At 47.6% G+C, this 24025-nt stretch overlaps 1 protein-coding gene across 1 annotated transcript in view; it reads right to left on the reverse strand.

The window, feature by feature from the left end:
* Positions 1-24025, reverse strand: part of GRM7 (glutamate metabotropic receptor 7) — a 554627-nt gene that overhangs the window by 258669 nt on the left and 271933 nt on the right. The window contains exon 7 of the mRNA XM_063941283.1: positions 18820-18959. Within this exon, the coding sequence (XP_063797353.1) occupies positions 18820-18959 (140 nt within the window). The remainder of the gene's footprint in view (positions 1-18819; positions 18960-24025) is intronic.

The raw sequence follows: 24025 nt of genomic DNA on the forward strand, positions 1-24025 counted from the left end.
GGGGAGATTTATCAAACCTTGGAGAGAGATTTAAGGGGTCTATTAGGAGTTGATTGGTTGATGCTTTTTCTCTCTCCACTTTCTCTGTCTTCAAGCTTTGATAAATCTCCCCCTGTACCTGCAAATGTGTTTCCATATATGAGAGTGCATATGCTTTACTTGAACCATTTTGGAATGTTCTACATACTGTACGTTATTGGAAACAAATGGAGCCTTTAGTAGGTCAATGGTGGCCGCGTGAAGGTCAGTTTACTGTATATATCACCATCTCTCTTAATCCTAGTGCCTGAGCCCAAATCACTGAACAGGTCAGAAGCACGGACTGTATGCATCCAGACCAGAGAACCTGTGGACTACACCCAACAACTTGCTCATCATCTTGACCTAACTAAACGTAGATGTCCAACTCATCATCTCAATCACTCTCCTCCATTTCCTTCCTATCTTCTCTTGCATCCCCCATCCCCACTATCCTCACACCTTCCTCCATCTTGTTGGGCTTTATGACATCCCACCGCAATACTTCTATTTGGTATTTGCTAACATTCTTCCAGTCCCCTGCTCTGCCCCCTCCAACTCTCCGTATGGTTCCCCCTCGCTGGATCTCACAGCTTTACTAGTTGTAGGAACGTTAAGAGATGTGACAGCGTGCAGATAACTCATTTACCCGAAGGTTCTGCGTTTAGAGATAGCAGCTACACAGGCCCATAATTATAGAGACTTCTTTCACTTGCCTTGTTACAATATACCCAGATAGCTTTATACCAGCAGTGGCACAAAGATTTGCAACTCGACTCTCACCTCTGGCTGTAAAAAAAGCTAATGAAATGCAAGGTAGCTGATAAGCCGCGTGGAAAGAAGAGATTAGAAGACGGATTCACACTTGGAAGCATTGCATAAAAATCTGTGTTGTCAAGGATATAATTGGCGCCCAAGTCCAACCTTTTGCTGGGATTGAAATGCTACCTACTGTATAAAGAAGTTTTATGCACACGCCTGTCCACACTGTCACATCAGAGAGTCTTAGGCATAGCAGGAATGTACAATCCCGCTCATCACGGTGCCTCTTCCAGAACTGAGTGACAATGGAAGAATGGAAAGATTGGCGTGTCTGAATAGGAATAGAGACGCATAGATATTGTTTACACTATAAAGCCTCTGGTTTTTTAATTTATTTCACCCTTGAAGTAAGCATTCAATGCAGAATAGACAACAAGAATTGGAGGTGTCCAGTAGGCACCATCGTCAATTGGTTGATATCAGGATGTGTGTAAAATATAAGTTCTATACATGAGACCAGACTATACGTGGTAGTCCATGTAGGAGCAGATAGTCTCTGTCCTTTCTCTGTTCTGACCTTATCATCTTGGACACTGGCAGTAACTGATCTAGATACTTGCAACCATTTGACCTTCATGCGTTCATGGGAACAGCCAAGATGAATCTGATAATCCAAGTTCTACTTGTCACAGTCAGTCTGTGGTCTTTGTCATCAGACTGTACGTAGCGTCAGGACTTCTATAATGAATGAGGATGGGATGGACTCTTAGTCCACTCTATTATCCCTTCTCCTATGCTCAGCTATAACCTTTAATGAGCTGAGTTAGAATAATGACTTCCACTGAGCAGGTCAATAACAGGCAGAGAAAGGTCCCATCCCCCACCACTTCCCCTACTAGACAGCCGACCATTGACCAAAACAAATGACCATTCAAGAGAAAGCTCTTGAGTGTGATGAATTGAGGTCTACGGTAGAGAGTGCGACTGTATCATAGGTCAACGTCAATAGATACTGGAAACTGGTGCACCGACCCAAATCACAAACTCTGTAGTAAGCATCCTGGGACTTGTGGTGATCAGAGTGACTTACAAACCAAAACGCACGGGGATGCATCAGCCATTTTTATTTTCTGCGCAAATATACCATACACGCCCGCTTTCTGATTTTGTGCGGCCATTTGCAGAATTGTGGTCCATGATGGACGGCAGTAGTAAAAATTTCACAATTTTCTCATTCAACCCATAGAAGAATAACTCAACGCAGGTCACCACACTCTAAAGGGACCGATGCAATAATGAATTGCACACATGTAGGGCCCTGATTCTGAGTCGGACGCAGTGGAGCAATGTTTTTCATCTGTGCATGCGTCTGAGTCACATCGCAAATGTGCCCCAATTTTGTACGTACAGAGTCGCAGTGCAGATTTGGACGCACGGTATCAGAAATATGAGGGGAGTTCCTGGGGTGGTGATTGGGAGGTAGCAGGGGGTGGCTAGAAAGAGACAGGGTAATGTTGCGTCACAGGCGTATCGCTGGAATCGGTTTCATACCGAGACCATCAGCCACTCACATAGGTGGCCGTACTCAGACGGAGAAACTGCACTTCCGAGGCCAGCACCGGCAGCAAGACAAATGGGAAAGTTTATTATGATGACGGGAACTGTCGTAAAGTGGTTGCAAATTGCACTCTAAAGTGACAACTCTTATCCGACTGGGCGCACAATCTGCAAATACAGGAGCACAGTGATTGCATCTACATATGTGCGAGAGCTAAGGGCCAATAGAAATGTATGGCGGAGTGCACATAGAAGTATATGACGCCCTGGAGATCTGAGAGCGAAAGTTATACATCTGGCAGCGAGTGTGCACATCCGCCCAGCTCCTTCCCTTACTGCCCCCTGGTAGTCGTTGGCATCTTGACGGGCTGTAACAAGCTGTACACTTACCCTTGAAAACAGATGGATAGTGCAGACATAGACATTACATGACACAATGGGAGCAGAGACGACATGTGACCCTAGCGGTGTGGCTTGTCACATACAGATCAAATTAAATGTACAGAAAAGTGACACCTATATATCAGTACAGTAGGTCCCTTTCTCTGGCGCCTATCACGGCAATTTACCCGAAACATATTGGGGGTAATTCATTTCTGATCGCAGCAGCAAATTTGTTAGCTAATGGGCAAAACCATGTGCACTGCAGGTGGGGCAGATGTAACATGTGCAGAGAGAGTTAGATTTGGGTGGGTTATATTGTTTCTGTGCAGGGTAAATACTGGCTGCTTTATTTTTACACTGCAATTTAGATTTCAGTTTGAACACACCCCACACAAATCTAACTCTCTCTGCACATGTTACATCTGCACCACCTGCAGTGAACTTGTTTTGCCCAACTACTAACAAATTTGCTGCTGCGATCAGGTCTGAATTACCCCCATTGTCTGGCCAGCTCAGCATTGCTAAGCTATGATACTGATTCGCCGTGCCAGTCCCTGCAAACGCGCACAGGTGGAACGTAAAGCCAAGATATAGGGGGAGAGTTCTGAAAACTTGGAGAGGGATAAAGTGCAGAGAGTTAAAGGGACAGATGTACTAAGCCTTGAATAGTGATAAAGAGGAGAGAAATAAAGTACCATCCAATCAGCTCCTGTCATTTTTCAAATACAGCCTGTAACACGGCAGGATGTGATTGCTTGGCTCTATCTCTCTCCACTTTATCACTCCGCTCAATATCCTCCTTTATGAGAATTCCACAGCTTACTATATCTGCCCCAGACGGAGATCTGAGCACAGACCTCTCCTGGGGTCATTCTGTAGTAATAGTAAATGGGCTTTCCCGCATGAAGGTGTTAACAGACGGCTCCATGAATAATTTCTATATATATATGTATTTTACCTTTTTTTGGCTAGTAAAAGCTATGTGCCCTACGTTTATTTCCATGATTAAGGATAAACTAAGCCTATGATACGGAAAAAATGTTCCATGCCATAGTGACGTCACCAGTACCTGACGAATTAATGGGTAATACCATGGATATATTTTATAGCCAACAAAATGGCTGCTTCCACTGTGCGTGGTGATACAAAATGGCTGCCTCATTGTACAAACTAAGAGATCCATAAGACAAGAAGGAGGCTTGTGAATAATTTCATGCAAGAACTGGAAAGGTTCATCCACAGTGACAATGCACCGGTTACCTCAGGTAAGTAAAAGGGGGTGCACCAAAACAAAGACGTTTTCAGCTGAGGGGCAGGGATGTCGCCATTTCAGGTGACCCCACAACATCCTGTTTATATTATAACATCGCCTACAACAGCGAATCATTTATCTGTTCTTGTGAGGGCCACACGGAGCTAATCCACTGTGCAACAAGCTCTCTTCTTCAGGCTACGGGCTTCTCAGTCGCATGTAGCAGAAGCTCATCTCATTGCACAGCCTCTCTTCTTATCCCAGGCCCCTGATTAAACCTGACAAACAGTCCCCAGTGCTGTGATAATGAAGTTTCAGCGACTTTCCTGACTGCGCAGCTTCTTACCTACAAAGCCAGAGACCTTCTTTACAGATCTACAGGGAAACAGGGGACCTTGCCCTGCGCAGTGGGGTAACAGCAACAGCAAAGCGTCTGATGAGCCTTATAATGGGAAAAAAACTTGCAATGATTTGGCTTTTTTACCGTACATCGTACCACATCCATTACTCTACACTAGCCTGTCTGGGACCGGGAACGCAGGGAGCGGCGGGAGAATTCGCACCAGCCGTTGGAACTGCAGACACTTTTCTCCCTTCTGTAATGATTTCCCATTAATTGGCCCGGTAATAAATCTGCCACTGTCCGTACTTCCCTTGATAAGGAATTTAATATTGAATGACATTATCATAGCCGCAAATGCAATGTTTCATTTTCCAAGTTGCAGATCATGAGATTTACTGCATCGCCCAGTAAGAATCTTTATTAAATCAATGATGGGAGTTTCCCCCCCATGAATCCCATGCAGTTTTTTTTCTGGAGATTGAGAAATGCAGCAATTTAATTTGCAAACTGCAGATGCTGGGTGTATTGTCTCTCCGCAGAGTCTGGTGTTTGCAATTTCTAATCAGGTTCCTTAGGAATTTCTTTTGTCCTTATCTTTTGGAAAATTTACCGTGATCTAATGGTTAAATGGTAACGGTGTCCTTGAGATGGTTAAGCCGGACAATGGGGGTTCTTGTGACCTTGTAAATTGCGCGTTGACAAATAAAAATGTAATTACTTTGTTCTTATCTGTTACTTTATGCTCCTGCAGTATATTTGCCTTGTTGCATCTGTTTAATGGTTATGTAGTCAAAATGCTGACATTTAGAATGTCGGCACTGGAAATTGTGACTCTTTCCGGGCGTGTTATTGGCATACTGTTATAGTGTTTGGGTTAGGTTGCAGTTATTGTTAGGGTTAGGCTGTGGTTAGGGCTGAAATGCTCTAAAGCCACTATGCCGACATGCCAACCATCATGCAGTGCTGTGAGAATATTGACATTTCAGATGTCGATATAAGATCCATGTAAATATAATCTTAAAAAAAAGTAGGCATGCATAACTATACACTATGGGGGTTATTCAGGTTGCATCAAAGTGCGATGCAACTGCAATTTCCCCGCTCACAGCACTAATGCGCATGCGCAGGACCCATCCATTGGCTGCGAACGCCTCTACCTGATAGAGAAAAAATGGGGCGAGTCGGCTGCGTTTTTCGAGGTGGCTGCGTGATGTCACAAACAGCCGCTTCGATGGAAAAAATGGCTGTGGGCCATCCGTCTTCGAAGCCGGGCTGCAGAGGCAGGGGGTCATTCACGGTTGCTGGGACCGCAATTAAATTGGGGTGGCAGCTGCTGGGCAGGACGTTCAGCACGCTTTGGGCAGCCCCAAGCATGCGAAAGAAAGGATTGCAGATTCTGCTTTTTAGCAGAATCTGAAATCCAGCCTGAATATATAACCCCCATAGGGACAACCCCGTCTCCACCATTTTTTCCATCAGAGTGGCTGCATGTGACGTCCCGAAAAATAGCACTCCCTGCCACCTATTTTCCCCGCGCCGCCCCCGCACAATGGCCCATCACCAACCCTCCCGCCCGCCCTACGAACACCTCTACCTGTCAATCGGGTAGAGGCATTTACAGCCAATATGATCGCATTGGCCAAGCATGTGCAGGACGGGAACTGCGCGTGCGTACAGTCACCAAACAGGGCAAATTGCGTTCGCATCACGATAGTGATGCAGTCTGATTAAGGCCCTGTGTACTGTATTTGCAGAATACCCCCAGATGGTAGGTTCCAGTGCGAGGTGCCGTGAATTTCATCATCACAGCCGCACCCCCGCTGCTCAGTGCTGGGATCTGCGCCGTTGAGGAGCAATGGGGCAGGGTAATGATGATGAAATTTTACTTCTCTTGGGTGCCTGGGATCTAGAAGGCGGCCTTCTCCCCTGGGGGTGCTTCCAGAGAGGTTGGAGATTCCCGGACATTCCAGGAAAGTGGGGAAGAGCAATAGACAATTACTGTAGTCACAGGGCAGGGGGTGTGTGCACTTAACTTGCAGCAGCACGCCCCTCATCTGTCTCTCCAGGTGTACAGGGAGCGGGCGGTGGGGGTGGTACACAACATTCAGAATGGCAACACCAGAATGTCGACGCAGCATTTTCAGCACTAACCCTAAACCTAACTCTAGAATTTACTGCCGTCATTGTGCCTGTCGACATTCAGTGTCAGCATTATAATAATGTCGCCATGATGTCCTTATTGACATTCTGAATGTCGCGTGCAAATGGCCGAGTAAGTCGATGCATGCATCTGCGTCGACCTGCGCATGTATCCCAGTTGTCACTGCTCAGCGACTTATTTGGACGCATGGTCTGTGGATTTTAGTGGGCGCACCCCGTGGGGTGGCTAAGCAGATGCGGGCGGGTGCATCCTAAGATGCTGAACCCCTCTCACACAGGAGGCCGTACAGAGGGGGTGGAACCGAACCTTTCTATACGGCTGGTGCAGGTGTCGATGGTGCGTATAAGAATGCTCCGATAGAGAAATGCACCGTCTCAAGTAAGCGTCTCAGGGGGTCATTCCGAGTTGATCTCTCGCTAGCTACTTTTTGCAGCGCTGCGATCAGATAGTCGCCGCCTATAGGGGAGTGTATTTTAGCTTTGCAAGTGTGCGATCGCATGTGCAGCCGAGCGGTACAAAAACATTTTGTGCAGTTTCTGAGTAGCTCTGGACTTACTCAGCCGCTGCGATCACTTCAGCCTGTCCGGTCCCGGAATTGACTCAGACACCCGCCCTGCAAACGCTTGGACACGCCTGCGTTTTCCCAAACACTCCCAGAAAACATTTGACACCCACAAACACCTTCTTCCTGTCAATCTCCTTGCGATCGGCTGTGCGAATGGATTCTTCGTTAAATCCATCGCTCAGCAACGATCCGCTTTGTACCCGTACGACGCGTCTGCGCATTGCGGTGCATACGTATGTGCAGAAGTGACCTAATCGCTGCGCTGCAAAAAACGGCAGCGTGGAAACAGGTCGGAATGACCCCCTCAGTTTTAAGAACATCGGCTGCAGCATGAACTAAAGACGCCGACGCAGCTGACCGAGAATCAGGCCCAATGACTGCATACCGTAGGAGGACATATGTACTATTTACATTTAACGTAAGAGATCCATTGACAGTTTACTGCCGTCGTCCTTACAGCCGCCTATAAATCCAGCCCTTAATGGGGAGATAATGTACAGCAGACATACAGAGGGTTTATTTTTACATTTGTGGTCTGTGATGTCTCCTATTGTTCCTCTTTCTGTTGTCCATCCCCAGACCGCAATAGAAGAACATGTATTATTTACATCGAGCGAGACGTCCGCAGAAAGCTGTACGTGATACATTTCAGTTTAAACGAGGAGTAAAAACTGGAGAAAAAAAAATCCCTATACTGAAGAGCTTACAATCTATGTAGGAGAGGCAACGGATAAAGAGACGGTACTACGTTACAGTACGGAATGGGGTGGGGTGGGGGGGGGGGAGCAAGGCCTTTCTTCCAGACAATACAAATACCATAATAACATAACGGGTTGCTTGCGATGGAACAATGCTACGGCTTCCTCTGGGCCGCAGCTCCCATTTTCCATGCTCCAGACGACACAGGAGAAGCTGTGCCCGGCGTTGGCACAGGGACGGCTATGGGAGAGCAGCCTTGCCTTGTTTATATGGGGATTGTGCGGCAGGATTTATGGGGTGTTAGATCGGCTTAATGCACATGTTTGTAAAGCCATATTGATAATTATACATAATATAAATCTTCCGGGCAGGTCTGCAGAAGGCTGTGTGTGATATACGGCTGTCTGCTGGAAGATAGAGGAACACAAAGTGTGTCGTGTGCGGACTCAGCGGGCATAGTAACCCTTTCCTCGCCCACCGTGCGTTACTGACAGCCGAGGATCAGCTACTGCTGCAATCAGCCGGGGAGGGGGGGGGGGGGGGGGTATCAAACCTTGGGGAGAGAGAAAGTGGAGAGAGATAAAGTACCAGTAAGTCAGCACTTAACTGACATTTTCCAAACACAATTAAGGGGACAGGGGGAAATTGGCAAGTAACCTGAGCACTGGGGTAGTACTATACTAATATAAAGAAAAGGCTGGTGGATTTTACTCCATGACATTCACATAAAGATATAAATACATCCAATCAGACCACAGAGGTAGAGTATATAGGTGTAAAGAATAATTCTAAGGGAGAAAAGTGATACATTTCACGGTGATAAAGTACCAGACAATCAGATCCTAACTGTCATGTTACAGGCTGGGTTTGAAAAATGACAGGAGCTGATTGGCTGGTAGTTTATCACCATGTAATGTATCACTTTACAAGGCTTAGTACATCTGGCCCTCACTTTGTTGGGTCACTAATCCACCCAATGATTGAGTTAAAATGTAACTTTTTTAATATTATAATAAGATAAAACCTGAGAAGGACGTCTCGCGTACAGACAAAAGGACGTACAGACAGAGGTGGTCATTCCGAGTTGATCGCTAGCTGAATTTGTTTGCAGCAATCAGGCTAAAAAACGGCAGTTCTGCACATGCGTATGCGGCGCAATGCGCACGCGCAACGTACTGGCACAACGAACGATGCAGTTTTGCACAGGGTCTAGCGAAGCTTTTCAGTCGCACTGGTTGCCGCAGAGTGATTGACATGAAGTGGGCGCCTCTGGGTGGCAACTGATCGTTTTCAGGGAGTATGCGGAAAAATGCAGGTGTGCCAGGAAAAACGCAGGTGTGGCTGGGCGAACGCTGGGCGGGTTTGTGACATCAAAACAGGAACTGAACAGTCTGAAGTGATCGCAAGTGCTGAGTAGGTTTTGAGCTACTCTGAAATTACACAAAAAATCTTTGTAGCCACTCTGCGATACAACCGTTCGCACTTCTGCTAAGCTAAAATACACTCCCAGTGGGCGGCGGCATAGCGTTTGTACGGCTGCTAAAAACTGCTAGCGAGCGATCAACTCAGAATGACCCCCAGAGTACCATAGAGAAGCCCAAAATAGTGTCTGCTAGGTTAACCACTTAACCGACGATTTATTTCGCCAAAAACCGCTCCGAATTTTTTATGAGTGAATTAGGTGAAGAACATGACTTTAACCCTATCCCAAATGATTTTATTTAAAAAAAAAAAGGGAAAAAAATCTATATCTTTTTTTAAATATGTTTTTTCTCCAAACATTGAAGCATCGATCGGGAACATTGCGACCATCGGAAACATTGCGACTATCGCGGCTTTCATTTTGAAAGCCGGGACAGCCTCCAGGTATACAGGGGTGGTCTGGGGGTGGCTTGGGAGGGTTTATTTTCATTCCCCAGCGGCTGCCATTGTCTGCAGCTGCTGGACGGCAGTGATCGGCAGCACGGCAATCAGTAGGGGAGAGTGCGGGGAGGCAGAGGAACCTTCCGATCCCTCTGACAGCAGCAGCGGAGGGAAGTTTCCCTTCCCTGCCGCTGCTAACACTCTCTATCTGACTGGCCACATCCTGTGCCACCAGGTCAGATAGAGCACTTTCAGGCATGGTCACATCTGATGCCACCATGCCAGGCAAGTGGTTAATGTCCTCAATGACATGGGTCCCCGCTCAAGGGTATTGAGTAAGGGGTGCTTTAAGAGAGGAGGAGGCCGGCTTTGCTGGAAACCGAGGCGTATCTGGGAGTGGCGAGGCCACGGACTGCGTCGCATACGCAGTTTCCTTGGCCTCGCAAGCCACCCTGCAACAGGGGATGCGGTCAAGATCCCGCTGTCCGGAATCCCGGCAGTCGGAATACCGATACCGGAATCCCGACCGGCACAATCCCGACATATTCTCCCTCCGTGGGTGTCCACGACACCCATAGAGGGAGAATAAATTAGTGTGGCGAGTGCAACGAGCCCGCAAGGGGCTGCGTTACGCTCGCCCCCAGTCGGGATTGTGCTGGTCGGTATTCCGACCGCCGGGATCCCGTCCAGTGGGATTTCGTACTGATCCCTGCAACAGGTAGTCTGAATAAGCTCAGACTAACTCAGCCTGCCGTTGCGATATTCATCCCGGACTGCGATCACATCGCAGTATTGCTACTGCAAATGCAGGAGGGGGGGGGGGGGGGGGGGGGGCTATGCACCTCCCCCTGCATTTGCATTGCAAAGGATTACACCTGGAAAGCTGCTGCGATCCTTGCTGAATGAGGGCTATTGTGAGGCTGCTGCGGAACCTCTTTGCTGGTTATTATGACTAAATTCTCCTGACTGCTACATTTGGGTGGTCATTCCGAGTTGTTCGCTCGGTAATTTTCTTTGCATCGCAGCGATTTTCCGCTACTTGCGCATGCGCAATGTTCGCACTGCGACTGCGCCAAGTAAATTTGCTAAGAAGTTTGGTATTTTACTCACGGCATTACGAAGTTTTTTCTTCGTTCTGGTGATCGTAATGTGATTGACAGGAAGTGGGTGTTTCTGGGCGGAAACTGGCCGTTTTATGGGAGTGTTTGAAAAAACGCTACCGTTTCTGGGAAAAACGCGGGAGTGTCTGAAGAAACGGGGGAGTGTCTGGGCGAACGCTGGGTGTGTTTGTGACGTCAAACCAGGAACGACAAGCACTGAACTGATCGCACTGGCAGAGTAAGTCTCGAGCTACTCAGAAACTGCACAGAGAAGTATTTTCGCAATATTGCGAATCTTTCGTTCGTAATTTTGATAAGCTAAGATTCACTCCCAGTAGGCGGCGGCTTAGCGTGTGCAAAGCTGCTAAAAGCAGCTAGCGAGCGAACAACTCGGAATGAGGGCCTTAGATCAGACATACAGTGCACCCAGTACCCTACCCCAGAGACTCCTGCCACCTGCTACTGACACCCGGTCACCAGTAGTGAGGAGCTGCATGTATATTGTATTTTCTATATGTAATAAATTGCAGTCTCTGCTGCTCTGCACATTGTGAAAGATTGAAATAGTTGAAAACCAGATATGCAGAGCCGGCCTTAGGCATGGGCAAACTAGTCAAATGCCTAAGGCATTTATTATGCTTAGGGGCACCAGCAGCTTCTGCTGATTAAAATGATATGCGGCATGCCTGTATTCTGTGTGTGACTGCGGCTGTATCTGCATATGAAATGCTACGTTGCAGTGTATTCCTGAAAATCACTGTAATGTAGCATTTCATAGGCAGATACAGCCGCAGTCGCACACAGAATATAGGCATGCAGCATATCATTTTAATCAGCAGAAACTGCTTGTGCATCCTAGCCACACAGTAATGCAAATAATGTGATGCATTTTCATAAACAAAAGGCACCTGACGTTAGTAGAGCTGCCAGCTGACTCATGCCAGGCATCTCCTGCATTATTAGCGGCGGTGCTAGGGGGCACCAGCCAAAATCTTGCCTAGGGCATCATATTGGTTAGGGCCGGCTCTGCAGATATGATAACATGTATGAGGTTTATAAAGGAAAATATAGGGGTCTATGTACTTTGGGCCTAATTCAGACCTGATCGCAGCAGCAAATTTGTTAGTTAATGGGTAAAACCATGTGCACTGCAGGTGGGGCAGATGTAACATGTGCAGAGAGAGTTAGATTTGGGTGGGGGTGTTCAAACTGAAATCTAAATTGCAGTGTAAAAATAAAGCAGCCAGTATTTACCCTGCACAGAAACAATATAACCCACCCAAATCTAACTCTCTCTGCACATGTTACATCTGCCCCACCTGCAGTGCACAGGGTTTTGCCCAACTGCTAACAAATTTGCTGCTGCGATCAGGTCTGAATTAGGCCCATAGTCTGCAGGACTCGCACATATAAAGGCGCTCTCATCTACATCAGCTGCTGTTGAGAGCCTATTTAGTCAGTGAACAGACTCATTAGAGCTTGCTCATTGTAAGGAGGCTTGCATTTTAAAGTGAAGCTTGGATTTTTAAGTGTATTGTGAGTTGGAAACAGCAGCAGGTGAGTACCTGATTATTCTCCATATAGGGATTGTAATAGGTTCATAATAGGAGCCTGGAGGTGAGATACTGTATATTTTGGTGTCCCCCCCCCTCCCCCGCACCTCTCCCCTCCACTTGCATTCAGTACCAAAACATTGTCCATGCATCACCCAAACACACTCATTCTCCAGGGACGCCGTGAGGGTGGTGGTACTAATTACCTGGGCTCTGGCTTGTTAGAGGGTCCTGGCCCAGGCCATTTGCTAAGGGGGACATGGTCCTTCTGTGCAGCTGCCTGTGTCCCCAATACAGCTGCAAGGGGGGGGAGTATGCACTCAATGGGAAGTCTCTCCCCGTAGTGTCAGCTGCTGTGGGAGGGGCCCTATCTCCTGCAGATCACAATCCCTCCTCCACAGTCACTTCCACCCCGCCAGCAGCACCCATACGGGGAGAGGGAGGACCGTGCCACGCGCCCCCTGGGCTCCCTGATTATTCCTGCTCTGGGGCATATAAAGCAGAATATTGGGCAATGGTGGAGGTCAGCGTGCCCCATTCAGGGCTGCCACCCACAGGCAACTGTGTACCATTACGCCCCTGGTTACTGCACACGCACATACACACACCAGGTATATTTTTATAATGAGGTCGGTGCAGTTGGTGAATCAGAAAAATGACTACATCTGACCATACTCTTATGGGTGATAAAACAAACGTGGCACCCACTGATGGGGCCAATATAGGGCGGATGTAGAGCTGAATGCTTGCGGAGTATCTCCTACAAACTACATCAAATAGTTTGGGATGATGTTTTTAGGGGAAGGGTTGGGGTAAGGCTGTAGGGGGTGGGTGTTAGGTTTATCCCCCCCCCCCCCAGGGGAAGGGGGCGGGGAGTTAGGTTTAGGCTACGGAAAAGGAGGATTAGGGTTAGGCGGCCATGGGGGGAAGTAGATAAGCTTACCTTCCCCTGGAGGGATTCTAACTATCGGGATGCCGTGGTCGGTATTCTGATTGTCTTTCACAGGGAATCCGTTTAGAATCCCGGCAGTTGGGATTCCAGCAGTCAGAATACGGACGCTGGAATCCTGACACTATTAGGAATGCTGACACCGGCATCCCAATTAGGGTCAACAGTCCGGTGCCGGAATACCGACAGCCAGGATCCCGAACGCTCTTCTACTGCCATGTTGTAGAGGTAAGCCGCTGGGGTTGGGAGGTTATGGTTAGCCAGGGAGGGGGGGAGGTTTAGGCTGCAGGGGGGGGGGAGGTGTTAGGTTTAGGCCCCCTTAGGGTAAGGCTGCTTGGGTTAGGGTTAGGCTTCGGGGAAGGGGGGTGGGGGGGGGTTAGGTTTAGGCTATGGAAATAGAGGATTAGGGTTAGGAGGCCATGGGGGAATTCTAACTATCGAGATGCCATGGTTGGTATTCTGACGGCTGGTATCCCGATGGCTGGCAAATCAATCCCAACCCTTTCACAGGTTGCATAAAGAAGTCCAACCGGAGAGTACCAAGGGAAAGATTAACCAACAGCTGCAAATTTAGGGATCACTTAGGACGGGGATCTACAGACGTTCTTGCCAGGTGCTATGCTGAAGGCCCCTTGCATTCTGTCTTTTAGCACTTGTGAAAAAAACTGTCCTACATCTCAAATATTATTTTTTGGGGGGTGTATTTCTCTCCTATGAGTCTCCAGACAGCCGTGGAACAGTGTAGTGGATTAATGGATGCACATATGTAGAATAAACTAAGATCAGAGATGGCTAGCGGTTCCTTCACCAACCCCCATATATTTGCCCTTATACAGAGTTGTACAACTGCAGACAGCTGATACTGAATAAATAGCTCAAACACGGCAAACATATTAAGATCATTCTGAATATTGGCCGGATTCCAGAGATTCAACATCAAGTATTTCACAAAAACATACGTCAAGTAGTGGCTACTGATGGATCAGACCAATCAGAGCATATGGAGAATGAAAAGAAAAAATCAGAAAACTTCAACATATGTCTCTATAGCCTTATAATAGGCTGTGTCCCAGATTACTGTACACCCATGTTCTGTATACACTACTTCTAACAGCTGTATAAACAGTTCTACAACATCGCCAGATAGATCTTTTTCCTCCTCACACATTTTGCACCCCCTGTACAATACAGTGACTGATACTATGCACAATGGTTTCCTGTACAAGTCATTATTGGCCTTACCTAGCCGATGTATTGTGATATCAGCCAGTATATTTCTCATAAGGTGGCCCCATTTTTGCATCTGAATAGTAATCAATACCAGTGCAACTGCCAAGAAATGCTGAGACAGGCAAGAAGAGGAGAAATGACAGGGGAAGAATGCATCCCAACACCCTCGTGTCAGCGGTAATGAGCATACTAACGACGTGTCAACAAATAACAGTTCAAGGAGAAGACAGAAAACCAGGCAAACAAATATCTATTTTGACTGGAATGAGGAAGTTTTTTTGAAAAAAGGACAAAGAAGGGTGGAAGCCCATGAGTCACTCTCTGGTACTTCTACCTTATATAAAGACAAGTGTGATGCATGCTGGTAAAAAGATATGTAGTCCTACAATAGTATCTGTTAGTAAAGAGATAAGAACAAAGTAAACTCATTAATACACTTACTAAGCATTGTGACCATACCCAATCCCATCCGATGACCGTACCTAATTCCATCCGATGACCGTACCCAATCCCATCTGATGACCGTACCCAATCCCATCTGATGACCGTACCCAATCCCATCTAATGACCGTACCCAATCCCATCCAATGACCGTACCCAATCCCATCCAATGACCGTACCCAATCCCATCCAATGACCATACCCAATCCCATCCGATGACCGTACCCAATCCCATCTGATGACCATACCTAATTCCATCCGATGACCGTACCCAATCCCATCTGATGACCATACCTAATTCCATCCAATGACCGTACCCAATCCCATCTGATGACCGTACCCAATCCCATCCAATGACCGTACCCAATCCCATCCAATGACCGTACCCAATCCCATCCGATGACCATACCCAATCCCATCTGATGACCATACCCAATCCCATCCGATGACCAAACCCAATACCATCCGATGACCATACCCAATACCATCCGATGACCATACCCAATCCCATCTCTGGCCATACCCAATCCCATCCCATAACCATACTCAGTGTCATCCAATGACCATACCTAATCCCATCCCTAACCATACCCAATCCCATCCGATGACCATACCTAATCCCATCCCTGGCCATACCCAATGCCATCCCTAGACCATACCCAGTGTCATCCCATGACCATACCCAATGCCATCCCATGACCATATCCAGTGCCATCCCATGACCATACCCAGTGTCATCCCTTGACCCTACCTAGTGTCATCCCATGACCATACCTAGTTTCATCCCATGACTGTACCCATACCCATTCTATGAACATAGCCAATCCCATTCCTTACCATACCTAATCCCATTCTTTGACTATACCCATTCCCATTCCATGACCATAGCCAATCCTTTTCCATGACCATACCCAATCCCATTCCATGACCATAGCCAGTCACATCCCATGACCATAGCCAATCCCATTCCATGATTAAAGCCAGTTACATCCCATGACCATATCGAATCCCATTCCATGACCATACCCAATCCCATCCCCGGCCATACCCAATTCCATTCCATGACCATACCCAGTGTCATCCCATGACCATACCAGTGCCATCACATGACCCTACCCAGTGCCATTCCATGACCATACCCACTCCCATTCTATGACCATAGCTAATCCCTTTCCATGACCATACCTAATCCCATTCTTTGACTATACCCAATACCATTCTCTGACCATAGCCAATCCTTTTCCATGACCATACCCAATCCCATCCCTGACCATACCAAATTCCATCCAATGATCATACCCAGTGCCATCCCATGAGCATACCCAGTGTCATCCCATTACCATACCCAATCCCATCCAATGACCATACCCAATCCCATCCAATGACTATACCCAATACCATCCAATGACCATACCCAATCCCATCCCTGGCCATACCTAATTCATTTCCATGACCATACCCAGTGTCATCCCATGACCATACCCAGCGCCATCACATGACGGTACCCAGCGTCATTCCATGACGATGCCCACTCCCATTCTATGACCATAGCTAATCCCTTTCCATGACCATACCTAATCTCATTCTTTGACTATACAAAACACCATTCTATGACTATACTCAGTCTCATCCAATGACCATACCCAGTGCCATGGTATGACCATCCTATGACCATATCAAATCATATCCCTACCCATCTCAGTGACACCAGATCAGCACTGGTCATACCAAAGATCCATTGGCCACACTCAATGAATACTGGCACTGTCCGGCCAGGCAAAGCTCTGTGATAAGTACTGCAGAGCACACGCTTCCTATGTCAGATGAGTAACACATTACAATCCTTTCATCCACTGGGGGATTATAGAAATAAAGAAAACTCTCTGAAATCAGCAGACGTTCTCTCTTTGCCAAGGGCTGTGATTTAGGATGATTTCCTGAGATATCCTCAGCTGAAAGATAACACTTTGGGTACAGCACGTTTGGGACAGACTGACAGCTTCCAGTTTGTGCTCATCTTATTATTACAAATGACACAAATGCTTCAATAAACTCTGCAAAATCCTGAGGTTATTGTGATAGGAGCAAGTAGCCGGAGGAATAATATTTATGTCTGTGCCATGTCCTCTCTTAAATTACAACTTATTACTGCACTTAGATGTGGTGCTTTGACTCCAGGTCCTGTGTAATGTGTTTTTGCTGAGTGCCGCTGTCAGGACCGAGTGATCAAGGGAAATATAAGCCACAAATATGGATCTTTAAGAGCTGGGAAAATTCAATCGTGCTTGCAGAGGCTGCCTCTCGGAATTGTGCAACTGTGTTTAATAAAAGTTGTGATGACAAAGGGAAAAGGAATTAGCAGCTACCACAAACACCTCGAGGCTCCTTAACGTGCACTTTCTAACTTCTCATAATGTGTCTACACGCGTTTCTGAAAAAAATCTGATCTTTCATTGAGGGAAAGACCTCTTTTGTTGATTTGATATTTGTAGAAATACTGAAATTGGAGGCACATAATTAAATTGAGCATGCATGCTTTGCCATTTCAGCTTTTTGCCCCATTTCAATTCACAAAAGAATATTCAGAGAGTGCGATTTTACGGTCAATGCCTCAATATATTCACCATGTGCACAGCAGCCGTTGCTACTCCCCTCCCTGCCCCCAAACAGCAGCAGGCTGTCACAGGCAGGCATCCCAGACACACGAGGCACTCCAGATGCTGTGGCACAATATATATCCCAGCATGCTCTGCCACAGTTTTGCTGTTAGGGAATGCTAAAACGGTGGCAGGGCATGCTGGGATATGTCATGACAGTGTGCTTACCTGATTGCCCAGTCACACCTGACAAGTAGGGTTAGGATGCAGGCATGCAGTCACACCTTTGTCACTGGGACTGCCAAGAACCAGAAAACCAACATTGAAGCTTTTTCAGACTATAGCGGGGGAAACTTTTTTAATACTTAACATATGGATTGTAATTTGTAATGAGTAATTAATTAGAAAAGGCCATGTTTATTAATTGTCACGTTTTAGACCAGATAATTGCAGTTTCTTTTATCTGTTGTTTGCGGTGATAAGAAATTATTTATTGCTTTTATCAAAAAAAGCATTCAGGAACAGGGACTACAAAAGGACCCATCTCCATGATGTGTTATACCCTTTTCAGACAGAAGTCCCGGCAATTACCAGGCATTTAAGTGCCGTCGATTTGCCGGTTCCTGTCTGACCCCCCTTTCACACAGAGAAGCAAATTACTGGGTCAAAAATTTCAACCCGGTAATTTGCGAATCAAAACGTTTTTTTGTCTGTGTGAAAGGGTCAACTCTGGTAGAAATACCCGGTCTTCGACCCCGGTAAATTCCTGTGTCTCCGGGAATTTCAACCCAGGATGACCCTTTCACACAGAAAAAGGACCCGTCTTTGCCGGCAAATTACCGGGTAGAACTTCTTCACCTGGGAATTTGCCTGTCTGTCTGAAAAGGGTATTAGAAGTGAAATTATGAGGGACATGTATGCTGAAGTGTATTATGGGGAAAGTACTGTATGTACACACTTAAAAAAATTACTATAAAGAATGTCCCCCAAAAATACTTTTATCTGCTGCAATACACTTGCCAACGATCATTTATCCATCGTTTATAAAAGTTGCAAAACTCACTCATCTGACACCATGTAACTCTCCTCCAGTACTTGTTTATGGGCTGTTTCGAGATCACCTCCCTTGCTTGTAGCCCCTTATAGCTTCCTATAATGAGTGACCTGCTATTATATTTGCCACTCTCTGGGGTTCGGGATGATTAGAAAGATACATTATAGAACCATTTTTGCGATAAAGACTATTTTGGCCCAGGAGCTCAGAGCAATGAGATGTACTGCACGTAGCCAGAACGCTACACGCAACGCGGAAATCCTGGCACCGCGTGCAATAAGTATGACTCACGCTGAGCTGCAGCTCGTCAGTCCACTGTCCGATCAGCCGGTATCCTGGCATGCTGCGGTTTCCCATCTGGTACTGGAAGATGTCGTATCGTCCCAGCGCGTCGCCATTCTTATTAAACGTAACTGGGGTCCCAGCGCTACCTGTAGGGGGAAAAGACAGAGTTCTTAACATCTTTCTTATTAATGCTATTATTAACATTTATTTATCCAGCGCGGGCATATTCCGTTGCGCTGTACATATGGAATCAAACTGTAATAAAAACGAAACTGGGTAATAATAGACCACGGTAGTAACTAGGGGTGTGTTGGCATTGGCGCAGGGCCTGGGGTCAACACCGTCGCTGCCCCACAGACCCTGCATATGGCTAGCAGCATAGGCAAATGCAGGGGGGGAGGGGTTCTGGTTGCCTGGAAACCCCCCTCCCCCTTGGCAAGTGGCAAATTATGACAACAATAGTAACGGTATATAATAAGAATTTACTCACCGGTAATTCTATTTCTCGTAGTCCGTAGTGGATGCTGGGAACTCCGTAAGGACCATGGGGAATAGACGGGCTCCGCAGGAGACTGGGCACTCTAAAAGAAAGATTAGGTACTATCTGGTGTGCACTGGCTCCTCCCTCTATGCCCCTCCTCCAGACCTCAGTTAGGGAAACTGTGCCCGGAAGAGCTGACACAACAAGGAAAGGATTTGGAATCCAGGGTAAGACTCATACCAGCCACACCAATCACACTGTACAACTTGTGATAACCATACCCAGTTAACAGTATGAACAACAACTGAGCCTCCTTTTACGGATGGCTCATAACAATAACCCTTTAGTGAAGCAATAACTATATACATGTATTGCAGAGAGTCCGCACTTGGGACGGGCGCCCAGCATCCACTACGGACTACGAGAAATAGAATTACTGGTGAGTAAATTCTTATTTTCTCTGATGTCCTAGTGGATGCTGGGAACTCCGTAAGGACCATGGGGATTATACCAAAGCTCCCAAACGGGCGGGAGAGTGCGGATGACTCTGCAGCACCGAATGAGCAAACTCAAAGTCCTCCTCAGCCAGGGTATCAAACTTGTAGAATTTAGCAAATGTGTTTGAACCCGACCAAGTAGCAGCTCAGCAAAGCTGTAAAGCCGAGACCCCTCGGGTAGCCGCCAAAGAAGAGCCCACCTTCCTTGTGGAATGGGCTTTCACTGATTTAGGATGCGGCAGTCCAGCCGCAGAATGTGCCAGCTGAATCGTGCAACAGATCCAGCGAGCAATAGTTTGCTTTGAAGCAGGAGCACCCAGCTTGTTGGGTGCATGCAGGATAAATAGCGAGTCAGTTTTCCTGACTCCAGCCGTCCTGGAAACATAAATTTTCAAAGCCCGGACTACGTCCAGCAACTTGGAATCCTCCAAGTCCTGAGTAGCCGCAGGCACCACAATAGGTTGGTTCAAATGAAACGCTGATACCACCTTTGGGAGAAATTGGGGACGAGTCCTCAATTCTGCCCTGTCCATATGGAAGATCAGATACGGGCTTTTACATGACAAAGCCGCCAATTCTGACACACGCCTAGCTGAAGCTAAGGCCAACAGCATGACCACCTTCAACGTGAGATACTTTAGCTCCCCGGTCCTAAGTGGCTCAAACCAGTGTGATTTCTGGAAATCCAAAACAACGTTAAGATCCCAAGGTGCCACTGGAGGCACAAAAGGGGGCTGAATATGCAGCACTCCCTTTACAAACGTCTGAACTTCAGGCAGTGAAGCCAGTTCTTTTTGAAAGAAAATAGATAGGGCCGAAATCTGGACCTTTATGGACCCCAATTTTAGGCCCATAGTCACCCCTGACTGTAGGAAGTGCAGAAATCGACCCAGCTGGAATTCCTCTGTTGGGGCCTTCCTGGCCTCACACCAAGCAACATATTTCCGCCATATGCGGTGATAATGCTTTGCTGTCACATCCTTCCTAGCTTTTATCAGCGTAGGAATCACTTCATCTGGAATGCCCTTTTCCGTTAGGATCCGGCGTTCAACCGCCATGCCGTCAAACGCAGCCGCGGTAAGTCTTGGAACAGACAGGGCCCCTGCTGTAACAGGTCCTGTCTGAGAGGCAGAGGCCATGGGTCCTCTGAGATCATTTCTTGTAGTTCTGGGTACCAAGTTCTTCTTGGCCAATCCGGAACGATGAGTATAGTTCTTACTCCTCTCTTCCTTACTATCCTCAGTACCTTGGGTATGAGAGGAAGAGGAGGGAACACATAAACCGACTGGTACACCCACGGTGTCACTAGTGCGTCCACAGCTATCGCCTGAGGGTCCCTTGACCTGGCGCAATATTGTTTTAGCTTTTTGTTGAGGCGGGACGCCATCATGTCCACCCGTGGCAGTTCCCAGCTATTTACAATCTGTGTGAAGACTTCTTGATGAAGTCCCCACTCTCCCGGGTGGAGGTCGTGCCTGCTGAGGAAGTCTGCTTCCCAGTTGTCCACTCCCGGAATGAACACTGCTGACAGTGCTAGCACGTGATTCTCCGCCCATCGAAGAATCCTTGTGGCTTCTGCCATTGCCATCCTGCTTCTCATGCCGCCCTGGCGGTTTACATGGGCGACCGCCGTGATGTTGTCTGACTGAATCAGTACTGGGTGGTTTTGAAGCAGGGGCTCTGCTTGACTCAGGGCATTGTAAATGGCCCTTAGTTCCAGTATATTTATGTGTAGTGAAGTCTCCAGACTTGACCACTGTCCTTGGAAGTTTCTTCCCTGAGTGACTGCCCCCCATCCTCGGAGGCTTGCATCCGTGGTCACCAGGACCCAGTCCTGTATGCCGAACCTGCGGCCCTCGAGAAGATGAGCACTCTGCAGCCACCACAGCAGAGTTACCCTGGCCCTTGGGGACAGGGTGATCAATCGATGCATCTGAAGATGCGATCCGGACCATTTGTCCAACAGATCCCACTGAAAGATCCTTGCATGGAACCTGCCGAAGGGAATTGCTTCGTAAGAAGCCACCATCTTTCCCAGGACTCGCGTGCAGTGATGCACCGACACCTGTTTTGGTTTCAGGAGGTCCCTGACCAGAGATGACAATTCCTGGGCCTTCTCCACCGGGAGAAACACCTTCTTCTGTTCTGTGTTCAGAATCATGCCCAGGAAAAGCAGACGCGTCGCAGGAATCAGCTGCGACTTTGGGATATTCAGAATCCAGCCGTGCTGTTGCAACACTTCCTGAGAGAGTGCTACGCTGACCAACAACTGCTCTCTGGACCTCGCCTTTATGAGGAGATCGTCCAAGTACGGGATAATTATAACTCCCTTCTTCCGAAGGAGTATCATCATTTCGGCCATTACCTTGGTAAATATTCTCGGTGCCGTGGAGAGACCAAATGGCAACGTCTGGAATTGGTAATGACAGTCCTGTACCACAAACCTGAGGTATTCCTGGTGAGGTGGGTAAATGGGGACATGCAAGTAAGCATCCTTGATGTCCAGCGACACCATAAAATCCCCCTCTTCCAGGCTTGCAATAACCGCCCTGAGCGATTCCATTTTGAACTTGAACTTCTTTATATAAGTGTTCAAGGATTTTAAATTCAGAATGGGTCTCGCCGAACCGTCCGGTTTCGGTACCACAAACATTGTGGAATAGTAACCCCTGCCCTGTTGAAGGAGGGGGACCTTGATTATCACCTGCTGGAGGTACAGCTTGTGAATTGCCGCCAGTACTACCTCCCTTTCCCTGGGAGCAGCTGGCAAGGCTGATTTGAGGTAACGGCGAGGGGGAGTCGCCTCGAACTCCAGCTTGTATCCCTGAGATACAATTTGTACAGCCCAGAGATCCACTTGTGAGCGAACCCACTGGTTGCTGAAGTTTCGGAGACGCGCCCCCACCGCACCTGGCTCCGCCTGTGGAGCCCCAACGTCATGCGGTGGACTTAGTGGAAGCAGGGGAGGATTTTTGTTCCTGGGAACTGGCTGCCTGGTGCAGCTTCTTTCCTCTACCCTTGCCTCTGGGCAGAAATGATGCTCCTCTGACCCGCTTGCCTTTCTGAGGCCGAAAGGACTGCACTTGATAATACGGTGCTTTCTTAGGCTGTGAGGGAACCTGAGGTAAAAAAGTCGACTTCCCAGCAGTTGCTGTGGATACGAGGTCCGAGAGACCGTCCCCAAACAATTCCTCACCCTTATAAGGCAAAACCTCCATGTGTTTTTTAGAATCAGCATCACCTGTCCACTGCCGAGTCCATAATACTCTCCCGGCAGAAATGGACATTGCATTAATTCTAGATGCCAGCAGGCAAATGTCCCTCTGGGCATCCCGCATATATAATAAGACGACGTCTTTTATATGTTCGATGGTTAGTAAAACAGTATCCCTGTCGAGGGAATCAATGTTGTCTGACAGGGTATCAGTCCATGCTGCTGCAGCACTACACATCCAGGCTGAAGCAATAGCAGGTCTCAGTAGAGTACCAGAGTGTGTATACACAGACTTCAGGATAGCTTCCTGCTTTCTATCCGCAGGCTCCTTTAGGGCGGCCGTATCCTGAGACGGCAGTGCCACCCTTTTAGATAAGCGTGTTAGCGCCTTGTCCACCCTAGGGGATGTTTCCCAACATAACCTATCCGTTGGCGGGAAAGGGTACGCCATCAGTAACCTCTTAGAAATCACTAGTTTCTTATCAGTGGAACTCCACGCTTCTTCACACAAATCATTTAATTCATCAGATGGGGGAAAAGTCACTGGCTGCTTTTTCTCCCCAAACATAATACCCATCTTGGTGGTAACCGGGTTAATATCAGAAATATGCAATACATCTTTCATTGCAGTAATCATGCATCGGATGGCTTTTGTAGACTGTACATTTGTCTCATCCTCATCTACACTGGAGTCAGACTCCGTGTCGACATCTGTGTCTACCATCTGAGCTAGCGGGCGTTTATGAGCCCCTGACGGCTTCTGAGTCGACTGGGCAGGCGCGGGCTGAGACCCCGGCTGTCCCAAGCCTGCTACGTCATCGAACCTTTTATGTAAGGAGTTGACACTGTCGGTTGAGACCTTCCACATATCCATCCAATCAGGTGTCGGCCCCGTCGGGGGTGACACCACACTTATCTGCCCATGCTCCGCCTCCACGTAACCCTCCTCATCAAACATGTCGACACAGCAGTACCGACACACCGCACACACACAGGGAATGCTCAGACTGAGGACAGGAC

This window comes from Pseudophryne corroboree, chromosome 9 (assembly GCF_028390025.1).
Source record: "Pseudophryne corroboree isolate aPseCor3 chromosome 9, aPseCor3.hap2, whole genome shotgun sequence".
In the NCBI taxonomy this organism is placed as follows: domain Eukaryota; kingdom Metazoa; phylum Chordata; class Amphibia; order Anura; family Myobatrachidae; genus Pseudophryne; species Pseudophryne corroboree.